Source organism: Leucoraja erinacea, unplaced genomic scaffold (genome assembly GCF_028641065.1).
Source record: "Leucoraja erinacea ecotype New England unplaced genomic scaffold, Leri_hhj_1 Leri_704S, whole genome shotgun sequence".
NCBI classification, from domain to species: Eukaryota; Metazoa; Chordata; class Chondrichthyes; order Rajiformes; family Rajidae; genus Leucoraja; species Leucoraja erinaceus.
In genome coordinates, this window is record NW_026576624.1 from 25,001 (window position 1) to 51,663 (window position 26,663).

At 56.2% G+C, this 26,663-nt stretch overlaps 2 protein-coding genes and 1 long non-coding RNA gene across 3 annotated transcripts in view; all 3 read right to left on the reverse strand.

Moving 5' to 3' along the window:
- Positions 1-16,335, reverse strand: part of LOC129694546 (nucleolar protein 9) — an 18,117-nt gene extending 1,782 nt beyond the window's left edge. Inside the window, 11 exon segments of the mRNA XM_055631273.1 lie at positions 2,422-2,527; positions 4,350-4,372; positions 4,375-4,491; positions 4,920-5,043; positions 8,251-8,358; positions 8,464-8,468; positions 9,030-9,250; positions 9,831-9,972; positions 11,568-11,669; positions 13,528-13,959; positions 16,062-16,335. Of these exon segments, the coding sequence (XP_055487248.1) occupies positions 2,422-2,527; positions 4,350-4,372; positions 4,375-4,491; positions 4,920-5,043; positions 8,251-8,358; positions 8,464-8,468; positions 9,030-9,250; positions 9,831-9,972; positions 11,568-11,669; positions 13,528-13,959; positions 16,062-16,335 (1,654 nt within the window).
- On the reverse strand, positions 5,019-8,729 carry LOC129694549 (uncharacterized). The gene is made up of 3 exons (XR_008723011.1): positions 8,703-8,729; positions 8,251-8,391; positions 5,019-5,043 (listed from the first exon to the last, which is right to left on the reverse strand). It is a non-coding gene; the product is annotated as an uncharacterized LOC129694549 (long non-coding RNA).
- Positions 16,336-17,619: 1,284 nt separating the features above from the next.
- On the reverse strand, positions 17,620-26,555 carry LOC129694548 (NEDD8). Its single transcript, XM_055631275.1, has 4 exons — positions 26,452-26,555; positions 21,852-21,899; positions 20,840-20,922; positions 17,620-19,930 (listed from the first exon to the last, which is right to left on the reverse strand). The coding sequence occupies exons 1-4, from the start codon at positions 26,467-26,469 to the stop codon at positions 19,843-19,845; spliced, it is 237 nt and encodes a 78-aa protein (XP_055487250.1). The 5' UTR covers positions 26,470-26,555; the 3' UTR covers positions 17,620-19,842.
- Positions 26,556-26,663: the final 108 nt, after the last annotated feature.

The window sequence follows — 26,663 nt, forward strand, 5'->3', positions numbered from 1 at the left end:
GAGAGAGAAGGAGGGGGGGGGGGAGAGAGGGGGGGTTGGAGGAGGAGGAGGGGGGTGATGATAGAGGGGGAGGGAAGGGGGAGGGGGGGGGGGGGGAAAGAGAGGAGGATGAACATTAGCCGGGGAGGGATGGAACCAGAAGTCCGTCGAGGATTGTGGATGAGGGGGGCTGTGTCGATTGCCGGATGATCCCGCCCCACGACGGCGACATTCCCAAACCCCGCGGCTCCGTTTAGTTTAGGTTCTCGATGCCACATGAGCCGAGCTACAGCCGGTCCCTTTGTTGCTCCGTGCTAACCAGTCAGCGGAAAGACTTACAGAATAATGAAAGGCATCGATGTGGAGTGGATTGATCCCTGGGATGGCGGGACTGTCACATGAGGAAAGATTGAAAAGACTAGGCTTGTATTCGCTGGAGTTTAGAAGGATGAGGGGGGAGATCTTATAGAAACATATAAAATTATAAAAGGACTGGACAAGCTAGATGCAGGAAAAATGGTCCGAATGTTGGGCGAGTCCAGGACCAGGGGCCACACACAGTCTTAGAATAAAGGGGAGGCCATTTAAGACTGAGGTGAGGAGAAGCTTTTCCACCCAGAGAGTTGTGTGAATTTGTGGAATTCCCTGCCACAGAGGGCAGTGGAGGCCAAGTCACTGGATGGGTTTAAGAGAGAGTTAGATAGAGCTCTAGGGGCTAGTGGAGTCAAGGGATATGGGGAGAAGGCAAGGCACGGGTTATTGATTGGGGACGATCAGCCATGATCACAATGAATGGCGAATGGTGCTGGCTGGAAGGGCCGAATGGCCTCCTCCACCTATTTTCTATGGATGTGGAGAGGATGTTTCCACTGGTGGGAGAGTCTAGGACTAGAGGTGACAGCTTCAGAATTAATGGGCGCTCCTCTTGATTGGAACGGATTGGGGAGAAAGCAGGAACATGGGATTCGGAGGCATGGATCAGCTGTGATCGAACGGTGGAGTAGACTCGATGGGCTGAATTACAGCTTGTGACAGTGCACCATTATAATCGAGCCTCCATCCTTCCTTCCCCCCCCCCCCAAACTCCCCGATCCAGGGAGCCAGAGACGAGAGAGAGAGATACAGCGCGGAAACAGGCCCTTCAGCCCACCGCACACTAACACTATCCTGCACACACACACACAACACACACACACACACACACACACACACACACACACACACACACACAACACAACACACACACACACACACACACACACACACACACACACACACACACACACTGGGGACAATTTACATTTACACCGAGCCAATTAACCTACAAACCCGCACGTCTTTGTGGAGTGCGGGAGGAAACCGGGGCACCCGGAGAAAACCCACGCAGGTCACGGGGAAAACGTGCAAACTCCGTACAGACAGCGCCCGTGATCAGGATGGAGTTCGACGTTCCCAACAACTCTCACCAACTTCTACAGATGCGCCACGGCACAGTTTGGGAACGGCTCCATCCAAGACCCCAAGAAATGGCAGCGAATTGTGGACGCAGCCCAGACCATCACACACACACACACCAACCTCCCTTGCACCGACTCCATCTACACCTCATGCTGCCTCGGCAAGGCCAGCAGCATCATCAAGGACCAGTCTCACCCTCGGTCACTCCCTCTTAGACAATAGTCAAGACAATTGGTGCAGAAGCAGGCCATTTGGCCGTTGATCATCCCCAATCAGTATCCCGTTCCTACCTTCTCCCCATATCCCCTGACTCCACTATCTTTAAGAGCCCTATCTAGCTCTCTCATGAAAGTATCCAGAGAACCGGCCTCCACCGCCCTCTGTGAGGCACAGAATTCCACAGACTCATCACTCTCTGTGAGAAAAAGTGTTTCCTCGTCTCCGTTCTAAATGGCCGACCCCTTATTCTTAAACTGTGTGTGGCCCCTGGTTCTGGACTCCCCCAACATCAGGAACATGTTGTCTGCCTCCAGCGTGTCCAAGCCCTTAACAATCTTATATGTTTCAATGAGATGCCCTCTCATCCTTCTAAACTCCAGAGTGTACAAGCCCAGCTGCTACATTCTCTCCAGTCCCGCCATCCTGGGAATTAACCTTGTAAACCTACGCTGGGCTCCCTCAATAGCAAGAATGTCCCTTCCTCAAACTAGAATCCGTCGGGCAAGAGGTACAGAAGTGTGAAAACACACACCTCCAGATTCAGGGACAGTTTCTTCCCGGCTGTGATCAGGCAACTGAACCATCCTCTCACCAACTAGACAGCCCTGAACTATGATCTACCTCATTGGTGACCCTTGGACTAATTTGATCGGATTATCCTGTATCTCTACACTGTGGACGGCTCGATTGTAATCATGTATAGTCTTTCCGCTGACTGGTTAGCGCGGAACAAAGTGACCTCGGTACACGTGACAACTCACTCACCGAGCTCCTGGGCGATCTCCCGTCTCATTTCGATCGACGAGGCCGTCCAAATCTGGTCCAAAACTCTGCTTCCATTCTTATTGCACGCCAGAGGGAAAAGGTGACCCTGAAACACAGAGTGCCGGAGGTTCACAAGTGATGAGCAGCAGGATGAGGCTGTTCGGCCCATCTAGTCTACTCCGCCATTCAATCACAGCCCATCTATCTCTCCCCTCTAACCCCATTCTCCTGCCTTCTCTCCATAACCCCTGACACCCGCATTAACATAGAAACATAGAAATTAGGTGCAGGAGTAGAGGCCATTCGGCCCTTCGAGCCTGCACCGCCATTCAATATGATCATGGCTGATCATCCAACTCAGTATCCCGTACCTGCCTTCTCTCCACACCCCCTGATCCCCTTAGCCACAACTAACTCCCTCTTAAATATAGCCAATGAACTGGCCTCAACTACCCTCTGTGGCAGAGAGTTCCAGAGATTCACCACTCTCTGTGTGAAAAAAGTTCTCCTCATCTCGGATTTAAAGGATTTCCCCCTTATCCTTAAGCTGTGACCCCTTGTCCTGGACTTCCCCAACATCGGGAACAATCTTCCTGCATCTAGCCTGTCCAACCCCTTAAGAATTTTGTAAGTTTCTATAAGATCCCCTCTCAATCTCCTAAATTCTAGAGAGTAGAAACCAAGTCTATCCAGTCTTTCTTCATAATACAGTCCTGACATCCCAGGAATCAGTCTGGTGAACCTTCTCTGCACTCCCTCTATGGCAATAATGTCCTTCCTCAGATTGGGACATCAACAGTCAACATCAACAGAATCAACAGTCTTATCTATTTCTGCCTTAGAAATATCCACTGACTTGTGACCTCCACAGCCGTCTGTGGCAAAGAATCCCACAGATTCACCGCCCTGGAGACTGGAGAAATTCATCTGCGGCCGAGATGAGTTTATTATGTCGAATGTACTGAGATTTTGTTTGCAGTTGGGTTTAGAGTCATTCAGTGTGGAAATAGGTACAAGAGCCCAACTAGAGGGTGTGAGCTACAGGGGGAGGTTGAGCAGGGCTGGGTCTCTATTCCATGGAGCGCAGGAGGATGAGGGGCGATCTTATAGAGGTGGACAAAATCATGAGAGGAATAGATCGGGTAGACAGACGCACAGAGTCTCTTGCCCAGAGTCGGGGAATCGAGGACCAGAGGACATGGGTTTAAGGTGAAGGGGGAAAAGATTTCACCAGAATCTGAGGGGTAACGTTTTTTTACACAGAGGGTGGGGGTGGGTGTATGGAACGAGCTGCCGGAGGGGGTAGTTGAGGCTGGGACTATCCCAACGTTTAAGAAACAGTTAGACAGGTACATGGATAGGACGGGTTTGGAGGGATATGGACCAAACGCAGGCAGGTGGGACTAGTGTAGACGGGACATGTTGGTCGGTGTGGGCAAGTTGGGCCAAAGGGCCTGTTTCCACACTGTGTGACTGTGGGCGATAATCCTCCCCCTCCCCCCCCCCTCACCCAATGCCCCCTCAATGCCCAAACCCTCCCCCCCTTGCCAAACACACCTCTTCCCCCACCCACACAATGCCTCCCCCCCCCCAGGCCTCTCCCTGTCGCCCCATTTACTACCCCTCCCTCCCCCCACCCTCACACTTGCCTCACTTGCCTCCCTCCCTCTGGCCACTCCTCCCCTTCACCTCTCCTGTCCGCTGTCCACTAACTCTTTTCACATTCACCCCCACTGTCTCCCCCTGTCCTCCCTCTCCATTCTCACCCCCCCCCAGGTCCCCACCTCCGTCCCTCCCCCTCCCTCCATCACTTCCCTCCTCACCCCCACTCCCTGCACCACCTCCCCAACACCCCCCCACTTCTCACCATCCCCCCCCAACCCCTCACCCACCACCCCTCCCCCACCACCCCTCCCTCCCCCACTCACCGCCAGCCTGCGTGTCAGGCGTGTCGTTGCGTGTTGCTGACGGTGCCGCTGGTGAAGAGGGCGTCGTACACGTGACTGCCGGCGGGGTCACACGCCAGGGTCAGCAGGTCAGGGGTCGCCGCGGGCCCCCCAGCGCCCGGTCAGCGACCCCGAACCCTCGCATCGCAGCAGGTGCTGCAGCAACAGGGACCCGTGCAGACTGATGGGCCCGCAGCCGCGCAACATCATCGCCCTGCACGGGGGGGGGGGGAGGCAGACGTCAGTGTGGGTGGGGGGGGGGGGGGGAGACGGAGAGAGAGGGGTCGGTGTGGGGTCTGCTTTCTCTACACTACCTACCCCCCCCCCCCCCCAACTCCTCTCCTCTCCTTGTATGTTCTTTGGAGTGCGGGAGGAAACCGGAGCTCCCGGAGAAAACCCACACAGGGGGAGAACGTACAAACTCCGCACAGACAGCGCCCCGTGGTCAGGATGGAACCCGGGGGGTCTCCGGCGCCGTGTAGAGTGGGGGGGGGGGGGGGGGGCACCACAGGGGACCTGAAGACCCCCCCCCACCCCCCCCAAGACACTCACCTGCGGGCTCCCACCCAGGCTCTGAAGCGGCTTCACCGTAGAACGACTCGTAGGTCTGCAGCGAGGCCAGCAGGGGGAGACAGGCAACGCCGGGCGAGACCTTCGGGCGATCACAGTGGAGGGCCTGTAGGGGGGGCCAGAGAGCAAGGGCGGGGAGAGTGTGAGGGGGGGGGGGAGCGAGAGGGGGGAGAGAGGGGGGGAGGAGGTGGGGGGGGGATGAGGGGGAGAGAGAGTGGAGGGGGGGGCGAGAGTGAGGGGGAGAGAGGAGTGAGGGGAGGGGGGGGGGAGGAGAGAGTGAGGGGGGGGAGAGAGAGAGAGAGAGTGAGGGGGGAGTAGGAGAGGAGGGGAGTGAGTGGGGGGGGAGAGCGGAGTGAGGGGGGAGAGAGGGGGGAGGACCGGAGAGTGAGAGGAGGGGGGAGAGAGGGAGGGGAGTGAGGGTGGGAGAGGAGGGAGAGAGTGAGGGGGGAGAGGGGGGAGGAGTGAGGGGGGACAGAGAGTGAGGGAGAGAGGGGGAGAGCGAGTGAGGGGGGGAGAGAGTGGGGGGGAGAGAGTGAGGGGGGGAGAGCGTGAGGGGGGGAGCGATGGAGAGGAGGGGGGGGGAGAGAGAGTGAGGGGGGGGAGCGGAGAGAGTGAGGGGGGCGAGCGAGAGAGGGGAGAGCGGCGGGGGAGAGGTGAGGGGGAGCGAGGGTGAGGGGGGGAGAGTGTGAGGGGGGGAGCGAGTGAGGGGGGTAGCGAGTAGAGAGTGCGGGGGGGAGCGTGGGGGGGGAGGAGTGAGGGGGCGAGGAGAGTGTAGGGGGCGAGGTGAGGGGGCGAGCGCGAGAGAGGTGGGGGGGAGAGAGGAGCGGGTGGGGGGGAGCGAGAGGAGAACGAGGGGGGAGAGAGGAAGTGGTGGGGGGAGCCGAGCGTGAGTGAGGAGGGGGGAGAGAGAGGTTGGGTTTTTGGTGAGTGGAGGGGGGGAGAGAGGGGAGGGGGGGGGGGGGGGGGGGAGAGAGGTGTAGTGTGGTGAGAGAGAGTGGGGGGGAGGAGGGGAGTGAGGGGGGAGAGAGTGCGGAGGGGGGAGAGAGTGAGGGGGGGAGAGGTGAGGGGAGGGGGGAGAGAGTGAGGTTGTGGGGGGGGTGGACGGGGGGAGTGAGGGGGGAGAGAGTGAGGGAGCGATGTGAGCGAGGAGAGAGGAGGGGAGGAGAGTGAGGGGGGAGACGAGAGTGAGGGGGGAGGAGAGGGGGGTAGATGAGAGAGTGAGGGGGGGGAGAGAGTGAGGGGAGGGAGAGAGGAGTGGGGGGGGGAGCGCGAGGTGCGGGAGGGAGAGAGGGGCGGGAGGGAGAGAGTGAGGGGGGGGAGGAGAGAGAGAGAGTGAGGGGAGAGAGAGGTGAGGGGAGGAGGGTTGGCTCTTTGAGAGGAGAGTGAGGGGGGATCGAGAGAGTGGAGGAGTGAGGGGGAGAGAGTGAGGGGGGAGAGCGATGCGTGAGGGGGAGAGAGAGAGGGGGGAGAGAGAGAGTGAGGGGGAGGGCGAGTGATGGGCGGGGGAGAGGAGTTGAGAGGGGTTAGAGGGTGCGCTGTGAGGGGGGAAGAGAGTGAGAGAGAGGATGAGTGGGGGGAGGATGGGAGAGGCGAGGGGAGAGAGAGAGGGGGGGGGCGGAGAGGGAGGGGGAGAGAGAGGGGGAGAGAGAGGTGGAGAGAGAGGGGGAGAGAGAGGTGGTGAGAGAGGTGAAGGGGGAGGGGGAAGTGAGATGGAGGGAGAGCGGGGGAGGTGAGACGAGATAGCGGGAGGGAAGGAGAGGGGGAGGGGGAGGGGGGGAGAAGAGGTGAGGGGGAGAGAGAGTGAGGGGGGGAGAGAGAGTGAGGGGGGGGAGAGAGAGAGTGAGGGGGGGGAGAGAGAGTGAGGGGGGGGAGACGGGAGAGAGAGTGAGGGGGGGAGAGAGAGTGAGGGGGGGACGCGGAGAGAGTGAGGGGGGGAGAGTGAGGGGGGGGAGAGAGAGTGCGCAGGGGGGAGGGGGGGAGAGAGTGTGAGGGGACGAGAGAGTGAGGGGGGAGAGGAGAGAGGGAGTGAGGGGGAGCGAGATGAGGGGGAGGAGAGGGAGTGAGTGGGGGGAGAGGAGTGAGGCGGGGGGAGGGGGAGAGAGTGAGGGGGGGAGAGGGAGCGAGAGTGAGGGGGAGAGAGGAGGGGAGAGGGAGGAGGGGGGGAGTGAGAGGGGAACGAGTGAGGGGAGAGCGAGGGGGAGAGAGAGTGAGTGAGGGGGAGAGGAGAGAGGGGGAGGGGGGGAGAGAGAGGGGGGGAGAGAGAGGGGGGAGAGAGAGAGAGGAGAGTGGGGAGAGGCGGGAGAGAGAGGAGAGGGGGAGAGAGAGAGGAGAGGGGAGCGGGGGAGAGAGTGGAGTGAGGGGGGGGAGAGAGGGAGTGAGGGGGGGGGGGAGAGCGAGGGGGGGAGGTGAGGAGCGGAGGGGAGGGGAGAGGAGGGGGGAGAGAGGAGGGAGAGGGGAGAGAGAGGAGGAGGGGGGGAGGAGGGAGGGGGGAGGAGGGGGGGGGAGGGGAGGGGGAGAGAGAGTGAGGGGGCGGGGGGGGGGAGAGGGTGGAGGGGGAGGGGGGGGGGGGAAGGGGGGGGGGGAAAGAAGGGGAGAGAGGGGGAGAGGGAGGGAGAGGGGGGGGGAGAGTGGGAGGGGGGGAGAGAGAGAGGGAGGGGGGGGGAGGGGGGGAGAGAGAGGGGGGGGACGCGAGAGAGAGAGGAGTGGAGGGGAGAGGAGGGGGGAGAGAGAGAGAGGGGAGGAGAGAGTGGAGGGGAGGAGGGGAGGAGAGTGAGGGGGAGAGGGAGTGGGAGGGGGGAGAGAGGAGGAGGGGAGAGAGTGGGGAGAGGGGAGGGGGAGAGAGGGAGGGGGGAGAGAGTGAGGGGAGGAGAGAGGGGGGGAGGAGGGGGGGGAGAGAGGGGGGAGAGGGGAGGGAGGAGATTGAGGGGGGGGAGAGAGGGGGGGGGGAGGGGGGGAGAGTGAGGGGGGGAGAGTGAAGGGAGGGGAGGAGGAGAGAGAGGGGGGGGAGAGAGAGAGTGAGAGGAGAGGGGGGGAGAGAGTGAGGGGAGGGGGGAGAGAGAAGGCAGGGAGGGGGGGAGAGAGGATGGCGAGTGGGGGGGGGGGAGTGTTAAGGGGGGTGAGAGAGAGGGAGTGTGAGAAGGTTCCTGGGAAGGGAGAGAGAAAACGGATGGGTACTGGGTAGAGAAAGACTGGGTTCCAGGGAGAGGGTGAGGAGGGGAAGCCCCCACCTGGTACACTGCTGCCATAGTAGCTTCCCTTCCCCCCCCCCCAGCCCCCCCCCCACCCGACCTCTCCCCTCCCCCCTCCCCCTCACCTGGTACAGGGCTCTCCGTAGCTCCTTGTGCCCCCCCTGGTGCCGGGCACACCCAGCTGCCAGCTGCACCAGCACCCCAGGGTGCCCTCGGGTCAGCACCTCCTCCAGCTGCGGGAGCAACTCGCCCAACATCCGTAAAAACTGCAGGGGAGAGGGGAGAGAGGGGGGGAGTGGGGGGGGGGGGGGAGACAGCACGCTCTGGCCCCACATTACCTGACCTAGAGGGGGGGGGGAGGAGGGGGGGGGTGGGTTGAGGGTAAGGGAGGTGCCGGGGAGGGGTGTGGAGGGGGAGGGATGGGTCCACTCTGGGGGGGAGGGGGGGATGGGAAGCGTGTTGCCCTCAGTTCCTGCAGTGGGGAGGGGGAGGGTTGTGCGGGGGGAGGGTGGGGTTCGAGGGGGGTGGGGGAAGAGTTAGTCCAGGGTGGGGGTGGGGTGGGGGTTGTGGGTCTCACCAGCTGGGGGGTGGGCGCTGCCCCTAGAGGAAGTTCATGGCGAGGGGGGTTGTGGGGAGGGTGGGAGGAGAGTTAGTCCAGCGGGAGAGTGGGTGGGGGTTTGTGGGTCTCACCAGCTGGGGGGGAGTGGGCGCTGCCCCCAGAGGAAGATGAGGGTAGTGGAGAGGGTGGGAGGGAGTTAGTCCAGGGTGGGGTGGGGGGGGGGTTTGTGGGACTCACCAGCTGGGGGGTGGGCGCTGCCCCAGAGGAAGGTGAGGGGAGTGGGGAGGGTGGGAGGAGAGTTAGTCCAGGGGCAGGGGTAGGTGGGGGTTTGGCTGGGGGTCTCACCAGCTGGGGGAGTGGGCGCTGCCCCCAGTGTTAGCTGCAGGGGGGTGTTGGACACGGGGTGCAGCGCCAGCTCCCCAGACGCCCCGCGCGCCAGCTGCCGCCCGCGCAGCTGCCGCCGGGTAGAAGCGACGATACAGACGGCCGTCCATCGCCCCCATCGCCCGATCACCCCCTCCAGCAGCCGAATGCCCGTACGGTCCTTCAGGTAAACCTGCAACGAACTGGGGGGGGGGGGGGGGGGGTGGGGGGGAGAGAGAGAGAGAGTCGGGGGGGGGGGAGAGAGAGAGACGAGAGGGGGGGAGAGAGAGGAGGGGTGAGAGAGGAGAGAGAGAGAGAGAGAGAGGAGAGAGAGAGAGAGTGGGAGTGTTAGGGGGAGAGATACAGAGCGTGGGGGGTGAGGGGGGGGAGAAACCGGCTGCATGAGGGTGGGGTCTTATTGTCCTGGATACACACTCCCCCACACCCCTCCCTCCCGCGCAAGCACCTCCTTTCCACTCCATCCCTCTTCTCCCTGCCCTTCTTCCCCCCCCTCACTATCCCCCCCCCCCCCCCCCCGCCTGCAAGTTGCCCCTATCCCTCCATTCCCAGCATACCCACGGGCCTATCTAGGTCTCTTAAACGCCACTATGTTATCTGCTCCCACCCTGGCCCCCACATCTCCGTTAAACGCCCCCCCCCCCCCCTCGCCTTGACCCCATGCCCTCTAGTCTTTGACATTCGCTGGGGGGGGGGGGGGAGAGAGAGGGCAGGACGGGGGAGAGGGGAGGGAGGGGGGAGAGAGGGGGGGGGAGAGGGGGGTACCTTTGTTTCTCCGCTTGTCCCGATGCACCCCGATACTTCAACACGGCCGAGCACAGCTCCTCGCCACTTGCCGGAAGCTTCCGGGACAAAACCTGGACGGCCACTTGGAACACCGGACTGGCCACGGAGTCCACCAGGAATACTGGGAGAGAGAGAGGTGAGAAAGGGAGGGGGAGTGAGTGGGTGAGTGGGGGAGTTGTACGTTAATGATTTGGGACGAGGGGATTGAAGGCTTTGTGGCCAAGTTTGCGGATGATACGAAAATAGGTGGTGGGGCAGGTAGTGTAGAGCTGGCACACTCTTCCTCAGACACGGGGCCCAGAATTGCTCCCAATATTCCAAATGTGGCCTGACCAGCGCCTTATAGAGCCTCAGCGTTACATCCCTGCTTTTGTATACAAACCTTCTTGAAATAAATGCTGCCGTTGAATTTGGGTTCCTTACTAACGATTCAACTTGCAGATTAACTTTTTGGGAATCCTGCACCAGCTCCCAAGTCAAATTTTTGGATTCTCTCCCCATTTAGAAAATAGTGGACGCCTTTATTCCTGCTACCAAAATGCACGACTCAACCCTTAACAATCTTATATGTTTCAATAAGATCCCCTCTCATCCTTCTAAACTCCAGTGTGTACAAGCCCAGCCGCTCCACTCTCTCAGCATATGACAGTCAAGTCAAGTTTATTCGTCACAAACACATACGAGATGTGCAGTGAAATTTATTTAGCGAATGCAAAGTCCTTTAGCCAAGCAGTTGCCTCTTGATCTGCTGTATGAAGGGTGACAAGTCGTCCTTTGAGTCTTTGTTGAGGGCATGCTTCAATAATGTGTTGCATTGTTTGCTGCTCTCCACAAGCACACCGTGGGGTTGGACTGCTGCCCCATTTGTGAAGGCTGGCCAAGCAGGGGCCATGTCCAGTCCTGAATCTATTCAGCGTCGTCCACTGCTTCCTTGGGAGATTGGTGCCAGGGACCGGTGGGGTGGGGTCTGACACCAGATGTTTATTTGGGACGTCCTTGGACTCCCATTCCTTTTTCCAAGCTGATTGGATGGTGCAATCAGCTGGTGTTCGGTTCTTCCAAATTGGTCGTCTAGATGGAAGTCGAGCAGTGGGTGGGTTGAAGATGTCCATGTGAATTGGCAGGTGAGGGGGGGTTTTGGTCTTTTGGAGCATCCTTTGAGTGAGGACTACCCTCGAAAGGGCAATGAAATGAAAAGTGGCAATGCTCGTGGACTTTGTGCAACAAACAAACAAACAAACTACAAACAGAATGGAACAGAATCACATATTACGGGAGAAAAGAAAAAGGACAAAAACAGCAATTTTTAAAAACAGTAGAATGGTAGGCCCTTGTGGCCAAGGGGATCAGAGGGTATGGAGAGAAGGCAGGTACGGGATACTGAGTTGGATGATCAGCCATGATCATATTGAATGGCGGTGCAGGCTCGAAGGGCCGAATGGCCTACTCCTGCACCTAATTTCTATGTTTCTATGTTTCTATGGTAGTATATTACAGTAAAGTGTACCGTTCTACTGTTTTTAAAAATTGCTGTTTTTTTTCCATTTTCCAGTCCCACCATCCCGGCAATTAACCTTGCTCATCTTTCCACTGACAGGATGGCACGCCACAAAGGCTGTTCACTGTACCTCGGTGGACCCAACAATAGACTAGACTGAATCGAAAGGAAATGGGTGGAGGGAGGGAGGGAGGGAGGGGGGAAAACAAACGACTGACCTGTTAGGTTCTCCTTCAGCAGTTTGGTGAAGTGTTGCAGTTCCTGCAGGAATTCCTCTGGAGCGTCGAACTCTGTGGCCTGCCCCGCACGGTGGTCTGGCCCTGCATTCAGATCACACCCCTGTCAGTGCAACGTACCAGGAATCCAGGGAAGGCTTCATACGGAAGAATAACGTCGGATGAGGAGTGGGATACAGGCCAGGGATTTTGAGGTTTATATACAGAATTATACGAGGATGTTGCCGTTGCCAGGACTCGAGGCTCTGAGCTACAGGGAGAGGTAGAGCAGGCTGGGATTCCTTCGAGTGCAGGATGATGAGGGGTGACCTTATAGAGGTGTATAAAATCACGAGGGGAATATCGGGGTGGAAGACTGCAACCTTCACGTGGTCCGCCCTGTTTCGACTAATGCAATCAACTCGACGTGCACAAACGGAAGATCAAATAGAACAAGATGCCGAACAACTTTAGGCTGTGCACGCCACACGAAAGGAGAAGAAGAAGGAGGGGAATATTCATGCTTTCAAGAGAGAGCTAGATAGGGTCAGGGGATATGGGGAGAAGGCAGGAACGGGGTACTGATTGGGGATGATCAGCCATGATCAAATTGAATGGCGGTGCTGGCTCAAAGGGCCGAATGGCCTACTCCTGCACCTATTGTCTATTGAATAGATCGGGTAGACGCGGGGAGTCTCTTGCCCAGAGAAGGGGCATCGAGAACCAGAGGACATAGGCTCAGGGTGAGGGGGAAGAGATTTAATAGGAATCTGAGTGGTAGCTTTTTCACACAAAGGGTGGTCGGTGTATGGAACGAGCTGCCGGAGGAGGTAGTTGAGGCTGGGACTATCACAATGTTTGAGAAGCAGTTAGTTAGATACATGGATAGGACAGGTTTGGAGGGATATGGGCCAATGGCAGGCAAGTGGGACTAGTTCAGATGGGGCATGTTGGTGGGTGTGAGCAAGTTGGGCCGAAGGGCCTGTTTCCACGCTGTATCACTCTATGATTGTAATAACAGATCCCTGGGAGTTGGTTCCAGGCTGGGAAGTAATCCATGGGGATTGTACATAGAACACTGATCCCAGGTGTGAGCTGCAGGCTGGGATCGGGGACAAGGCCATGGGTTTGGAAGGACGGTTTTCCGGTGTGGACTCTCCCATCCCTGGGATGGCGGGACTGTCATATGGGGAAAGATTCAAAAGACTAGGCTTGTTTTCACTGGAGTTTAGAAGCATGGGGGGGGGGGGGGGGGGGATCTTATAGAAACATATACAATTATAAGCTAGATGCTAGATTATGCTAGATGCAGGAAAAATTTTCCCAATGTTGGGCGAGTCCAGAACCAGGGGCCACAGTCTTAGAATAAAGGGGAGGTCATTGAAGACTGAGGTGAGAAAAAATCTTTTTCACCCAGAGAGTTGTGAATTTGTGGAATTCCCTGCCACAGAGGGCAGTGGAGGCCAAGTCACTGGATGGATTTAAGAGAGAGCTAGATAGAGCTCTAGGGGCTAGTGGAGTCAAGGGATATAGAAACAGAAACATAGAAATTAGGTGCAGGAGTAGGCCTTTCGGCCCTTTGAGCCTGCACCGCCATTCAATATGATCATGACTGATCATCCAACTCAGTATCCCGTACCTGCCTTCTCTCCGTACCCCCGATCCCTTTAGCCACAAGGGCCACATCTAACTCCCACTTAAATATAGCCAATGAACTGGCCTCAACTACCTTCTGTGGCAGAGAATTCCAGAGATTTACCACTCTCTGTGTGAAAAATGTGTGAAATAAGGCTTCCCCCTTATCCTTAAACTGTGACCCCTTGTTCTGGAGAGATATGGGGAGAAGGCAGGCACGGGTTATTGATAGGGAATGATCAGCCACGATCACAATGAATGGTGGTGCTGGCTCGAAGGTCCGAATGTCCTCCATCCTGCACCTATTGTCTGTTTCGATCTCACTCACCCTGGGGCTGCCTCTTCCGAGGGTTTTCCCGGTTGTTCCCGGTGGCGGGGAGGCTCCCTGCCAAGACGTGGAGGAGGAAGCGCAGGAGGAAGCTGCCGTACACGTCGCGGGCGCGGGGCAGGAAGTCGTGGCGGGCGGCAGCGCTCAGCTGCAGCACCAGCCCGGCCAGCTCCCCGTCCGCCTCCCCGTCTGCCCCCGCTGCCTCGCCCCACAGCGCCGCCGCCCTCCGCAGCGCCGACTGCAGCACATGCGAGCCGCACCGGTCCACCGCCAACGCCCCCTCCAGCGGGACCAGCGCCGATAGCAGGCGGCACAGCGCCGGCAAGTCGCACTGCTCCAGCAAACGCTCCAGGAAAACACTGGCACTGGGATCCGTGCACAGCAGCAGCTCCTTGCCCCCAATCTCCTCCAAAACGTTGGTCAGGAACAGCCCTGCGGGAAAATGGGAGGCGTGAGGTCAGTCCAGCCCAGTCTCCACTTCTGTTTAGAGATACAGCACTGAAAGAGGCCCTTCGGCCCATCGAGTCCCTCACCGACCAGCGATCCCCGCACACCAACACACACTAGGGACAATCTACATTTATATCAAAGCCAATGTGCACGTGTTACCATGTATAAAACAGAGCTGATAGTTCTGTATATTTACTTTAGATACAGTGGGGAAACATGCCCTTCGGCCCATCGAGTCCGCGCCGACCAGCATTCCCGCACACTCGCACTACCCCACACACACACACACACACACACACACACACACACACACACACACACACACACACACACACACACACACACACGAGGGAAACTTTGCATTTGTACCAAGCCAATTCACCTACAAACCTTATGTGTTTAAGAAGGAACTGCAGATGCTGGAAAATCGAAGGTACACAAAAGAGCTGGAGAAACTCAGCGGGTGCAGCAGCATCTATGGAGCGAAGGAAATGTTTCGGCCCAAAACGTTGCCTATTTCCTTCGCTTCGCAGATGCTGCTGCACCCGCTGAGTTTCTCCAGCTCTTTTGTGTACCTTCGATTTTCCAGCATCTGCAGTTCCTTCTTCCTCTGCTTCCCGAGAATTATATCTACCATAAATTCAAATCCACACATGCACTGACTACACCGCCCAACACGGACTTCCATCTGTATATATGTATATATGTATGTAGCGCCGTAGAATTTGTGCACCTATTCCCCCCCCCCATCTCCCTTCTGTTTTGTTTTTCTGTTTCTTGTTTTTTGTGTAAAATTGTATGTATGCACTGAGTACGAGCAGCTTTCAGTTTCACTGTACATGTATAGTGACAATAAATGGCATATCATCTGCACCCGCTGAGTTTCTCCAGCTTTTTTTTGTGCACCATTAACCTACAAACCTGTTTGTCTTTGGAGTGTGGGAGGAAACCGGAGAAAAACCACACGATCGCGGGGAGAACGTGCAAACTCCGCGCAGACAGCACCCGTGGTCAAGATGGAACATGGGTCTCTGGCGCTGGGAGGCAGCAACTCAAGGGTGATCACGGTCCACCGACAGCCAATCGTGGACAATAACAATGGCGCAGCGGTAGAGCTGCTGTCTCACAGCGCCGGAGACCCCGGTTCAATCCTGACCACGGGTGCTGTCTGTACGGAGTTTCCCCGTGACCTGCGTGGGTTTCCTCCAACACTCCAAAGGCGTACACCCCCTACCCTATCCCTCGGGGTGTGACCCCACGCCCTCGTCCCTCCATATTCCTGCTCTCCCATCTTCCCTTCCCTCTCCTTCCCTTGTCCCCTCTCTCTCACCAGGGTTACTGAGGCCAACTGTGACCCCACCACCACCTCTCTCTCTCTCGTCTACCTCTCCATCACTCACCCTCGCTTCCTTTTCATCCCCGCGGCCGTACTGAGGCCAACATGACACCCACCCCCTTCCTCACACACTCCCATGGGGGCAGGACCCACTGTGACACCACCCCCGCCCCCTCTCTCTCCCCCCAGGGGGGCAGGACTTACTGTGACACCACCATCACCCCTCTCTCTATCCCCCCCAGGGGGAGCAGGACCCACTGTGACACCACCCCCCCTCTCTCTCTCTCTCTCTCCCCACGGGGACACGACCCACTGTGACACCACCACCCTCTCTCTCCCTCCCTCCTCCACCCGGCGGTACTGAGGCCATACATGACACCCACCCCCTTCCTCACCCACTTCCCCCAGGGGGACAAGACCCACTGTGACCCCCCCCCCCCCACCTCTCTCCCCCCAGGGGGACAAGACTCACTGTGACACCACCATCACCCCCCCCCCCCCCCCCCCCCCCCCATGGGGACAATACCCACTGAGACTCCCCCCCCCCATAGGGACAAGAAACCACTGTGACCCCCCATCACCACCTCTCTCCCCCCCAGGGGGACAGGACCCACTGTGACCCCCCCCCCCACCTCCCTCTCCCCCCATGGGGGACAAGAACCACTGTGACTCCACCATCACCCCCCCCCCCCCTCTCCTCTCCCCTCCTCCACCCGGCGGTCCTGAGGCCAACATGTCTCCCACCCACCCTTCTCCTCGTCGCTCTCGAAGCCGCGCTCCAGGGCCTGTCCGAGCTGGCGACAATAAGCCAAGGTGGCGCCGTCCGGCCGGGCTGGTCCCGACCCCTCGGGCTCCTTCCTCCGCTCCATGCCACTCCGCTCTGCTCCCTCCCGCCGGAAGCAGTCCGTCCCCCCTGCCGATCCGCCGCCGGAACCCGGTCCGTCCGTCCTCCCGCCGCGGCCATCATAGTAAAGGAGGGAGAACACCAGATTCCCCCATCTATAACAGGCAGTGGCGGCCATCTTAGTAAAGGTTTGGGACAACCATGCGCGTGCGCCGTTCCGTTACTGCCATCTTGGTAAAGGAGGCGGGCACTGCCGGGCGTGTCAACGGTTGGAAGCGGCCATCTTTGTAGAGGAGGGCAAGTGCGAGAGCGACGGCGCGCATGCGCTGTTTCTGTGCCGCCATCTTGGTGAAGCGAAAGCTTTGGTGTCAAAGGCTTGCGACGATGCCGTGGGGCGGCCATCTTGGTATGGGGAGACGTCCATTCTCGGTAGCGGGTGTGCGTCCATCTTGGTACTGTATGGACAGCCCAGACTGGTGTGGAGGGGGAAGCAGCCATCTTCGTAAAGGATTGTTTAAAAGACCTTGCAGATAAAGGGTCCACATTGGAAGGTGTTGGTTGATTATTGTCACATTGACCGGGATATAGTTGAAAAACCTCCATTGCATACATTTCATAGCAAATCTAATGCCACATTTACATAGAAACATAGAAATTAGGTGCAGGAGTAGGCCATTCGGCCCTTCGAGCCTGCACCACCATTCAATATGATCATGGCTGATCATCCATCTCAGTATCCCATACCTGCCTTCTCTCCATACCCCCTGATCCCCTTAGCCACAAGGGCCACATCTAACTCCCTCTTAAATATAGCCAATGAACTGGCCTCAACTACCCTCTGTGGCAGAGTTCCAGTGATTCACCACTCTCTGTGTGAAAAGAGTCTGAAGATTTCCTTCGCTCCATAGATGCTGCAGCACCCGCTGAGTTTCTCCAGCATTTTTGTGTACCTTCGATTTTCCAGCATCTGCAGTTCCTTCTTGACCACATTTAGAGTATTGGGTTCAGTTTTGGGCACCATGTTATGGGAAAGATATCATCAAGCTGGAATGGGTTCAGAGAAGATTTACGAGGATGTTGCCAGGACTCGAGGGTCTGAGCTACAGGGAGAGGTTGAGCAGGCTGGGTCTCTATTCCTTGGAGCGCAGAAGAGGAATAGATCGGGTAGATGCACAGAGTCTCTTGCCCAGAGTAGGGGAATCGAGAACCAGAGGACATCGGTTTAAGGTGAAGGGGGAAAGATTTAATAGGAATCCGAGGGGTAACGTTTTCACACAGAGGATGGTGGGTGTATGGAACGAGCTGCCGGAGGAGGTAGTTGAGGCTGGGACTATCGCAACGTTTAAGAAACATTTAGACAGGTACATGGATAGGACGGGTTTAGAGGGATACGGGCCAAACGCAGGCAGGTGGGACTAGTGTAGATGGGACATGTTGGTCGGCATGAGCAAGTCAGGCCGAAGGGCCTGTTTCCACGCTGTATGACTATTTTACTCTATAACTGTAAGAAAATTATTTGCTTATGGTGATAGGAGAAGAATTAGGCCATTCGGCCCATCAAGTCTACTCCGCCATTCTTAGATTAGATTAGATTAGATTCCTTTATTTGTCATTCAGACCTTTTGGTCTGAACAAAATTTTGTTGCCTGCAGTCATACATATAATAATAAACAACAAAACACACAATAAACACAACTTAACTTCCACCACAGTGAGTTCACCAGGCACCTCCTCACTGTGATGGAGGCAAAAGTCTTAAAGTCACTCTCTCTTCCCCTCCTTATTCTCCCTCTGCGCTGAGGCGATCCAGGCCTCCGATGTTGTTACCCCACCGGGCGATGGGGCTCTCCCTCCTGACCCCATTCTCCTGCCTTCTCCCCATATAACCCCTGATACCCGTACTAATCGAGAATCTATCTCTCTGCCAAAAATATCCATCGACTTGGCCTCCACAGCTGTCTGTGGCAATGAATTCGATTCACCACCCTGTGAATAAAGAAATTCCCCCTCATCTCCTTCCGAAAGGAACGTCCTTTTACACTGAGGCTCCGGTCCTTGACTCTCCCACTAGTGGAAACATCCTGTCCACATCCACTCTATCCAGGAGTTTCACTATTCGCTAAATCTCTATGAGGTCCCCCCCCCCCCCCCCCCCCCCCCTTCCCACTCCCATCGTTCTAAACTCCAGCGAGTACAGGCCCAGTTCCATCAAACGCTCACCATATGTTAGCCCACTCATTCCTGGGATCATTCTCGTAAATCTCCTCTGGACGCTTCCTCGGACTTTGTACATGCGACATTAAACGCACCGCTGAATCACGTGGTCGAACGGGAGACACGATAGATGGCGGCCTGCAGGAGGAAGTTGCCGATGGTGTCCGCGGGACCCGGCGGATGGCCGGCCTGGGGGGTGGGGGGGGGAAACGGCCACAGTCTTTCCGGCCCCTGCTCGTCCACCAGACCAGTTCAGTCTGGTTTACTGTCACGTGTACTGAAGTACAGTGACAATAGACAATAGGTGTAGGAGTCGGCCATTCGGCCCTTCGAGCCAGCACCGCCATTCAACGTGATCATGGCTGATCATCCCCAATCAGTACCCCGTTCCTGCCTTCTCTCCATATCTCCTGACTCCGCTATTTTTAAGAGCCCTATCTAGCTCTCTCTTGAAACCATCCAGAGAACCGGCCTCCACCGCCCTGAGGCAGAGAATTCCACAGACTCACCACTCTCTGTGAGAAAAAGTGTTTCCTTGTCTCCGTTCAAAATGGCTTGCTCCTTATTCTTAAACTGTGTAGCCCCTGGTTCTGGACTCCCCCAACATCGGGAACATGTTTCCTGCCTCTAGCGTGACCAAGCCCTTAACAATCTTATATGTTTCAATGAGATACCCTCTCATCCTTCTAAACTCCAGAGTGTACAAGCCCAGCCGCTCCATTCTCTCAGCATATGACAATCCCGCCATCCCGGGAATTAACCTGGTGAACCTACGCTGGGCTCCCTCAATAGCAAGAATGTCCTTCCTCAAATTTGGGGAATGTCCTTCCTCAAATCAGTGAAAAGCTTTTTGTTGCTCGCTATCCCGGATCGAACTTGGGTCTCCGGTGCTGCGAGTCCAGTTCAAAAAGCTTTCCACCGTACCTCGGTACACGTGACAAGTAACGGGACAGAAAATAAATTCCCTGTGTTAACAATTAACATTTGTGACAATAAGAAGCACCATCGACTATCATTGAATGAAATGCAACAAGATGGCAGAATCAAGGAAGCACAACACAGTCAGTTTAATGTTTGTTATCCCTTGCCCCCACCCCACCCCCCCCCCCCCCAGGTGAAAATACTACTGCCCACCCCCCTTAACAAACCTCCCTATGCATTCTGATAGGAGGGGGGAGGGGGGTGGGACGAGGGGTGAAGCTGAACGCGCTCCAAGGCTCTCGGGGGGGGGGGGGGGGGGGAGAGAGAAAAAGGTGGGCGCGCGTGTATATAACGTGGTGAGGGGGAAATAAATGTCAACGCACATTGACTGAACGAAGAATAGTTCTAAACGCCGACTTTTTCTGGCGAGTGGGGTTTAGCGCAGAGGGAGGGTGGGGGGGGGGGGGGGGGGGGAGGGAGGGGGGGCGTGCCAGGTGGGGGATGCGTTACCTCCCCCCCCTCCCCTCCTCTCCGCGGTGTTCAATGTGGGTCATAGAAACCCTCCTCTCAAGGCTAGGACCAGGTGCAGTACGGAGCCTCCTTGTATCTTGTAGTCTGCTGCTGTCTTCTCATCGTTCCTGGGGGTGGGGAGGAAGGAGAGGGAAGGAAGGAGGGGAGGTTGGGGGGGGGGGGAGGGGGGTGAGGAAGGAGGGGTGTTAATCGAGGTCCACCTTGTTCCACCACAGCTTTAGATTTCACTTTGGAGACACAGTGTGGAAACAGGCCCTTCGGCCCAACTTGCCCACGCCGACCAACATGCCCCATCTACACTCGTCCCACCTGCCTGCGCTTGTCCCAAATCCCTCCAAACCTGTCCTATTCCCATGTGCTTGTCCAAATGTTTCTTAAACGTTGGGATAGTTCCAGCCTCAACTACCTCCTCCGGCAGCTCGTTCCACACACCCACCCCCGTTTGTGTGAAAAAAATCCCCCTCAGGTTCATATTAAATCTTCCACCCCCCCCTCCCCCCCCACCTTAAACCTATGTCCTCTAGACATTACTTTCGGGAAGTTGCAGCGTGGAAATAGGCCCTTCGGCCCACCGAGCCTGCGCCGTCCTGCGATCGACCTGTACACTATCACTATCCGACACACGCTAGGGGCAATTTACAATTTTTTCACCGAAGCCAATTAACCCACAAAAACCTGCACGTCTTTGGAGTGCGGGAGGAAACCGGAGCACTGGGAGAAACCCCACGTGGTCACAGGGAAAACGGGCAAACTCCGTACAGACAGCACCCGTGGTCAGGACGGAACCCGGGCCTCTGGCGCTGTGAGGCAGCAACTCTAGCGCTGTGCCACCCCAGGGATCTGTTACTCTGTATATAACCACCCCCCCCCCCCCCGAACATCCCACACACTCATCCCCCACACACATCTCCCCCCCCCCCCCCGCACAAATCACCCCTGCCCCACCAACTTCCTCCCCCCACAAAAGTCTCCCTCCTTCCCCCAACTTTCTTCCCCTCCCCCCAACCCCCACTCACATCTGTTTGCCGCTGTAGATGAGGCGCTGTTGCTGTGGGGGGATCCCCTCTTTCTCCTCCACTCGCTCTTTGATCCTCTCCACCTGGAGGGGGAGGGGAGGGGAGGGGGGGGGAGGGGGGAGAGAGGTAGAGGGGAGAGAGAGGTAGAGGGGGGGAGAGAGGAGGGGGAGGGGACAGAGAGGGGGAGGGGTGAGAATAGAGGGAGGGGGGGGAAAGAGGGGGGAGGGGAGGGGGGAGAGAGGGGGCGGGGAGGAGGAGGATGAGGGGGAGGGTAGAGAGGGAGGAGGGGAGAGAGGGGGAGGGGGGGGTAGGGGGGGGGGGGGGAGGGGTGAGAGGTAGGGGGGTGAGAGGTAGAGGGGGGGAGAGGTGAGAGGGGGGTAGAGGTAGAGGGGGGGAGAGGTAGAGGGGGGTAGAGAGTAGGTAGAGGGGGAGGTAGAGGTAGAGGGGGGAGAGAGGAGTGGGGAGAGTGTAGGGAGGGGGAGAGAGAGAGGGGGGGAGGGGAGGGGGGAGAGAGGGGGAGGGGACAGAGAGGGGGGGAGAGGAGGAAGGGGAGGAGGGGGGAGGATGTCGGGGGGATGGGGAAACAGAGACAGGTCACAGGTCACCTCCATACACCCAGGGATGTGGAGAGGATGTTTCCACTAGTGGGAGAGTCTAGGACTAGAGATCACAGCCTCAGAATTAAAGGACGTTCCTTCAGGAAGGAGATGAGGAGGAATTTCTTCAACCAGAGGGTGGTGAATCTGAGGAATTCATTGCCACAGAAGGCTGTGGAGGTCAAGTCAATGGATATTTTTAAGGCAGAGGTAGATAGATTTTTGATCAGTGCGGGTGTCAGGGGTTATGGGGAGAAGGCAGGAGAATGGGGTTTGGAGGGAGAGATAGATCAGCCATGATTGAATGGCCTAATTTTGATCCTGGAACTTATGAGCAAGGGGGAGGGCAAAGGTAAGGGGCCGAATGGCTTCCCGCGGTTCTGATCCTTACGACGGAAGGACAAGATCTCGCTCACCTTGTCAGTGGGCTCAATGTCGATCTCAATCTCCTTCCCAGTCAGCGTCTGTAAAGGAAAAGCAAGAGGGAGGTCACTTGATTGTCACGCATGTACAGTGAAAAGCTTGTGTTGCATGCTAACCAGTCAGCAGAAAGACAATACACGATTACAATCGAGCTATTTACAGTGTACAAATACATGATCATGGAATAACGTTTAGTGCAAGGTAAAGCCAGTAAAGTCCGATCAAAGATAGTCCAAGGGTCACCAATGAGGTAGATAGTAGTTCTGGTTGTGGTAGGATGGTTCAGTTGCCTGATCACAGCTGGGAAGAAATTGCCCCTGAATCTGGAGGTGTGTATTTTCACACTTCTGTACTTTTTGCCCGATGGGAGAGGGGAGAAGAGGGAGTGACCAGGTTGAGACTGGTCCTTGATTATGCTGCTGGCCTTGCCGAGGCAGCGTGAGGTATAAATGGAGTCAATGGAAGGGAGGTTGGTTTGTGTGATGGTCTGGGCTGGGTCCACAATTTGCTGCGATTTCTTGCGGTCTTGGATGGAGCTGTCGCCAAACCAAGCAGTGATGCATCCTGATAAAATGCATCCTGATAAAATGCTTTCTACGGTGCTTCTGTAGAAGTTGGTGAGAGCTGCAGGGGTTGCTGGAAAAGCAGCCAGCATCGTCAGAGACCCACACCATCCTGGCCACGCTCTCATTTCACTCCTGTCATTGGGAAGAAGGTACAGGAGCATGAAAACTGTAAACATAGAAACATAGAAATTAGGTGCAGGAGTAGGCCATTCGGCCCTTCGAGCCTGCACCGCCATTCAATATGATCATGGCTGATCATCCAACTCAGTATCCCATACCTGCCTTCTCTCCATACCCCCTGATCCCCTTAGCCACAAGGTCCACATCTAACTCCCTCTTAAATATAGCCAATGAACTGGCCTCAACTACCCTCTGTGGCAGAGAGTTCCAGAGATTCACCACTCTCTGTGTGAAAAAAAGTTCTTCTCATCTCGGTTTTAAGGGATTTCCCCCTTATCCTTAAGCTGTGACCCCTTGTCCTGGACTTCCCTAACATCGGGAACAATCTTCCTGCATCTAGCCTGTCCAACCCCTTAAGAATTTTGTAAGTTTCTATAAGATCCCCTCTCAATCTCCTAAATTCTAGCGAGTACAAGCCGAGTCTATCCAGTCTTTACCACAGACGGCTGTAACGTCCAGGTTCGGGAGCAGCTTCTTCCCTAGCCATCAGACTATTTTGGGTGGCACAGTAGCACAACGGTAGAGTAGCTGCTTCTCAGCGTCACAGACCCGGGTCCGATCCTGACCACGGATGCTGTCAGTGCAGAGTTTGCACGTTTTCACCGTGACCGCGTAGGTTTTATCCGGATGCTCCGGTTTCCTCCCACAATCCAAAGATGTGCAGATTTATGGGTTAGATAGACACAAAGCGCTGCAGTAACTCAGCGGGTCAGGCAGCATCTCTGGAGATAAAGGACGGGTGTCCTTTAGGGTCGGGACCCTTCTTCAGATTTCTTACGGTAATAAGATCATAAGTGATAGGAGCAGAATTAGGCCATTCAACCCATCAAGTCTACTCTGCCATTCAATCATGGCAGATCTATCTCTCCCTCCTAACCCCATTCTCTTGTCTTCTCCCCCGTAAACCCTGACACCCGTACTAATCAAGAATCTCTCTATCTCGGCTTTAAAAATATCCATTGACTTGGCTTCCACAGCCGTCTGTGGCAAAGAATTCCACAGATTCACCACTCTCTGACTAAAGAAATTCCTTCTCATCTCCTCCCTAAAGGAACATCCTTTAATTCTGAGGCTGTGCCCTCTGTTTCCCAAAAGTAGAAACTTCCTCTCCACATCCACTCTATCCAGGCCTTTCACTAGTCGGTAAGTTTCAATGAGGCAATAGACAATAGGTGCAGGAGTAGATTCGAGCCAGCACCGCCATTCAATGTGATCATGGCTGATCATCCACAATGTGAAAAGAAAGAAAGAGATTAGTTAAAACAAATGTAGGTCCCTTGCAGTCAGAAACAGGTGAGTTGATCATGGGGAACAAGGATATGGCGGACCAATTGAATAACTACTTTGGTTCCGTCTTCACTAAGGAAGACATAAATAATTTGCCGGAAATAGCAGGGGACCGCGGGTCAAAGGAGTTGGAGGAATTGAGTGAAATCCAGGTTAGCCGGGAAGTCGTGTTGGGTAAATTGAATGGATTAAAGGTCGATAAATCCCCAGGGCCAGATAGGCTGCATCCCAGAGTACTTAAGGAAGTAGCTCCAGAAATAGTGGATGCATTAGTAATAATCTTTCAAAACTCTTTAGATTCTGGAGTAGTTCCTGAAGATTGGCGGGTAGCAAACGTAACCCCACTTTTTAAGAAGGGAGGGAGAGAGAAAATGGGGAATTACAGACCAGTTAGTCTAACATCGGTAGTAGGGAAACTGCTAGAATCAGTTATTAAAGATGGGATAGCAGCACATTTGGAAAGTGGTGAAATCATTGGACAAAGTCAGCATGGATTTACGAAAGGTAAATCATGTCTGACGAATCTTATAGAATTTATCGAGGATGTAACTAGTAGCGTGGATAGGGGAGAACCAGTGGATGTGGTGTATCTGGACTTCCAGAAGGCTTTCGACAAGGTCCCACATAAGAGATTAGTATACAAACTTAAAGCACAAGACATTGGGGGTTGAGTATTGATGTGGATAGAGAACTGGCTGGCAAACAGGAAGCAAAGAGTAGGAGTAAACGGGTCCTTTTCACAATGGCAGGCAGTGACTAGTGGGGTACCGCAAGGCTCAGTGCTGGGACCCCAGCTATTTACAATATATATTAATGATCTGGATGAGGGAATTGAAGGCAATATCTCCAAGTTTGCGGATGACACTAAGCTGGGGGGCAGTGTTAGCTGTGAGGAGGATGCTAGGTGACTGCAAGGTGACTTGGATAGGCTGGGTGAGTGGGCAAATGTTTGGCAGATGCAGTATAATGTGGATAAATGTGAGGTTATCCATTTTGGTGGCAAAAACGGGAAAGCAGACTATTATCTAAATGGTGGCCGATTGGGAAAGGGGGAGATACAGCGAGACCTGGGTGTCATGGTACACCAGTCATTGAAGGTAGGCATGTAGGTGCAGCAGGCAGTAAAGAAAGCGAATGGTATGTTAGCTTTCATTGCAAAAGGATTTGAGTATAGGAGCAGGGAGGTTCTACTGCAGTTGTACAGGGTCTTGGTGAGACCACACCTGGAGTATTGCGTACAGTTTTGGTCTCCAAATCTGAGGAAGGACATTATTGCCATAGAGGGAGTGCAGAGACGGTTCACCAGACTGATTCCTGGGATGTCAGGACTGTCTTATGAAGAAAGACTGGATAGACTTGGTTTATACTCTCTAGAATTTAGGAGATTGAGAGGGGATCTTATAGAAACTTACAAAATTCTTAAGGGGTTGGACAGGCTAGATGCAGGAAGATTGTTCCCGATGTTAGGGAAGTCCAGGACAAGGGGTCACAGCTTAAGGATAAGGGGGAAATCCTTTAAAAACCGAGATGAGAAGAACTTTTTTCACACAGAGAGTGGTGAATCTCTGGAACTCTCTGCCACAGAGGGTAGTTGAGGCCAGTTCATTGGCTATATTTAAGAGGGAGTTAGATGTGGCCCTTGTGGCTAAGGGGATCAGGGGGTATGGAGAGAAGGCAGGTACGGGATACTGAGTTGGATGATCAGCCATGATCATATTGAATGTCGGTGCAGGCTCGAAGGGCCGAATGGCCTACTCCTGCACTTAATTTCTATGTTTCTATGTCTAATCAGTACCCCGATCCTGCCTTTTCACCATATCCCGTTATTCCTCTAGCCCTAAGAGCTCTATCTAACTTTCTTTTGAATGTATCCAGTGAATTGGCCTCCACTGCCTTCTGAGGCAGCGAATTCCACAAATCTTGGGGGAGGGGGGGGAGGGGGAGAGGGAGGGGGAGAGGGAGAGGGGGAGAGGGGGGGGGGGCGGAGGTGGCAGTTGTATGATGATAGATATGTGGGAAGGTATGGGAGGGGAGAGGGTTGAAAAGTCTGGGTGTCCAGGGGAAGAGGGTAAGGGGCAGATACCATAGGGGGTTATGGGGTGCGTCCCCACTGCTGTAATTGCGTAACCGGGGGGGGGGGGGGGTGGTACATAACATGGGGTAATGGGGGAAGTGGTGAAGTGCATAACTGTGGGAAAGAGGGAGATGGGGTGATTTGCTTGCTGTGGAGGGGGGGGGGGGGGGGGGGTGGAGGGAGGGGGGAGGGGAGGGGGGGGGGAAGGGGGAAGAGGAGGGGAGAGAAGAAGAGGGGGCTGATGGGGTGTGAGAGGGGGGGGGTGTTACCTGCGCTGATGAATGGGGGGGGGGGGGGCGCATCTGCAGGGAAAGGTTTAGCAGCGCGCACCGGCGAGGAGAGGGGGCGCGTACCCGTGGATGGGGGGGGGGGGGTGGTTTAGGGGTGCGCGGGCCCCGCGGGGTGGGGGGGGGTATGAAGGAGGCGCAGGGTGGTGGGGGGGGGGGGGGGGGGGGGGGGGGACCGTGACTGGGGCGCCGCCATCACCTTCACTTTGATCAGCATCCTCGCTCCTCTCCCTACTCCGCTCCGCCGACGCTCAATCACATCCGGGGTCGCGCCGCCCCGCCCCCTTCACCATCCGCCAATGGGAGCCCGGGGAGAGCGCCCGGCCTCAGCCAATCGCCTCCTCGCCATGGCCAGGCGCGGCTGTGATAGGCCGGCACCTCGACCAATCGGACCCGGCTCCACTCCCGTCC

Excerpts from the sequence above, each read along its gene's own strand:
- LOC129694548 (XM_055631275.1), bottom strand. Across the intron at positions 20,923-21,851 it reads ACATTGAGCCCACTGACAAG|GTGGAGAGGATCAAAGAGCG; the intron begins GTGAGCGAGATC and ends CTCCCCCTCCAG. Across the intron at positions 19,931-20,839 it reads ATCTACAGCGGCAAACAGAT|GAACGATGAGAAGACAGCAG; the intron begins GTGAGTGGGGGT and ends CCCCACCCCCAG.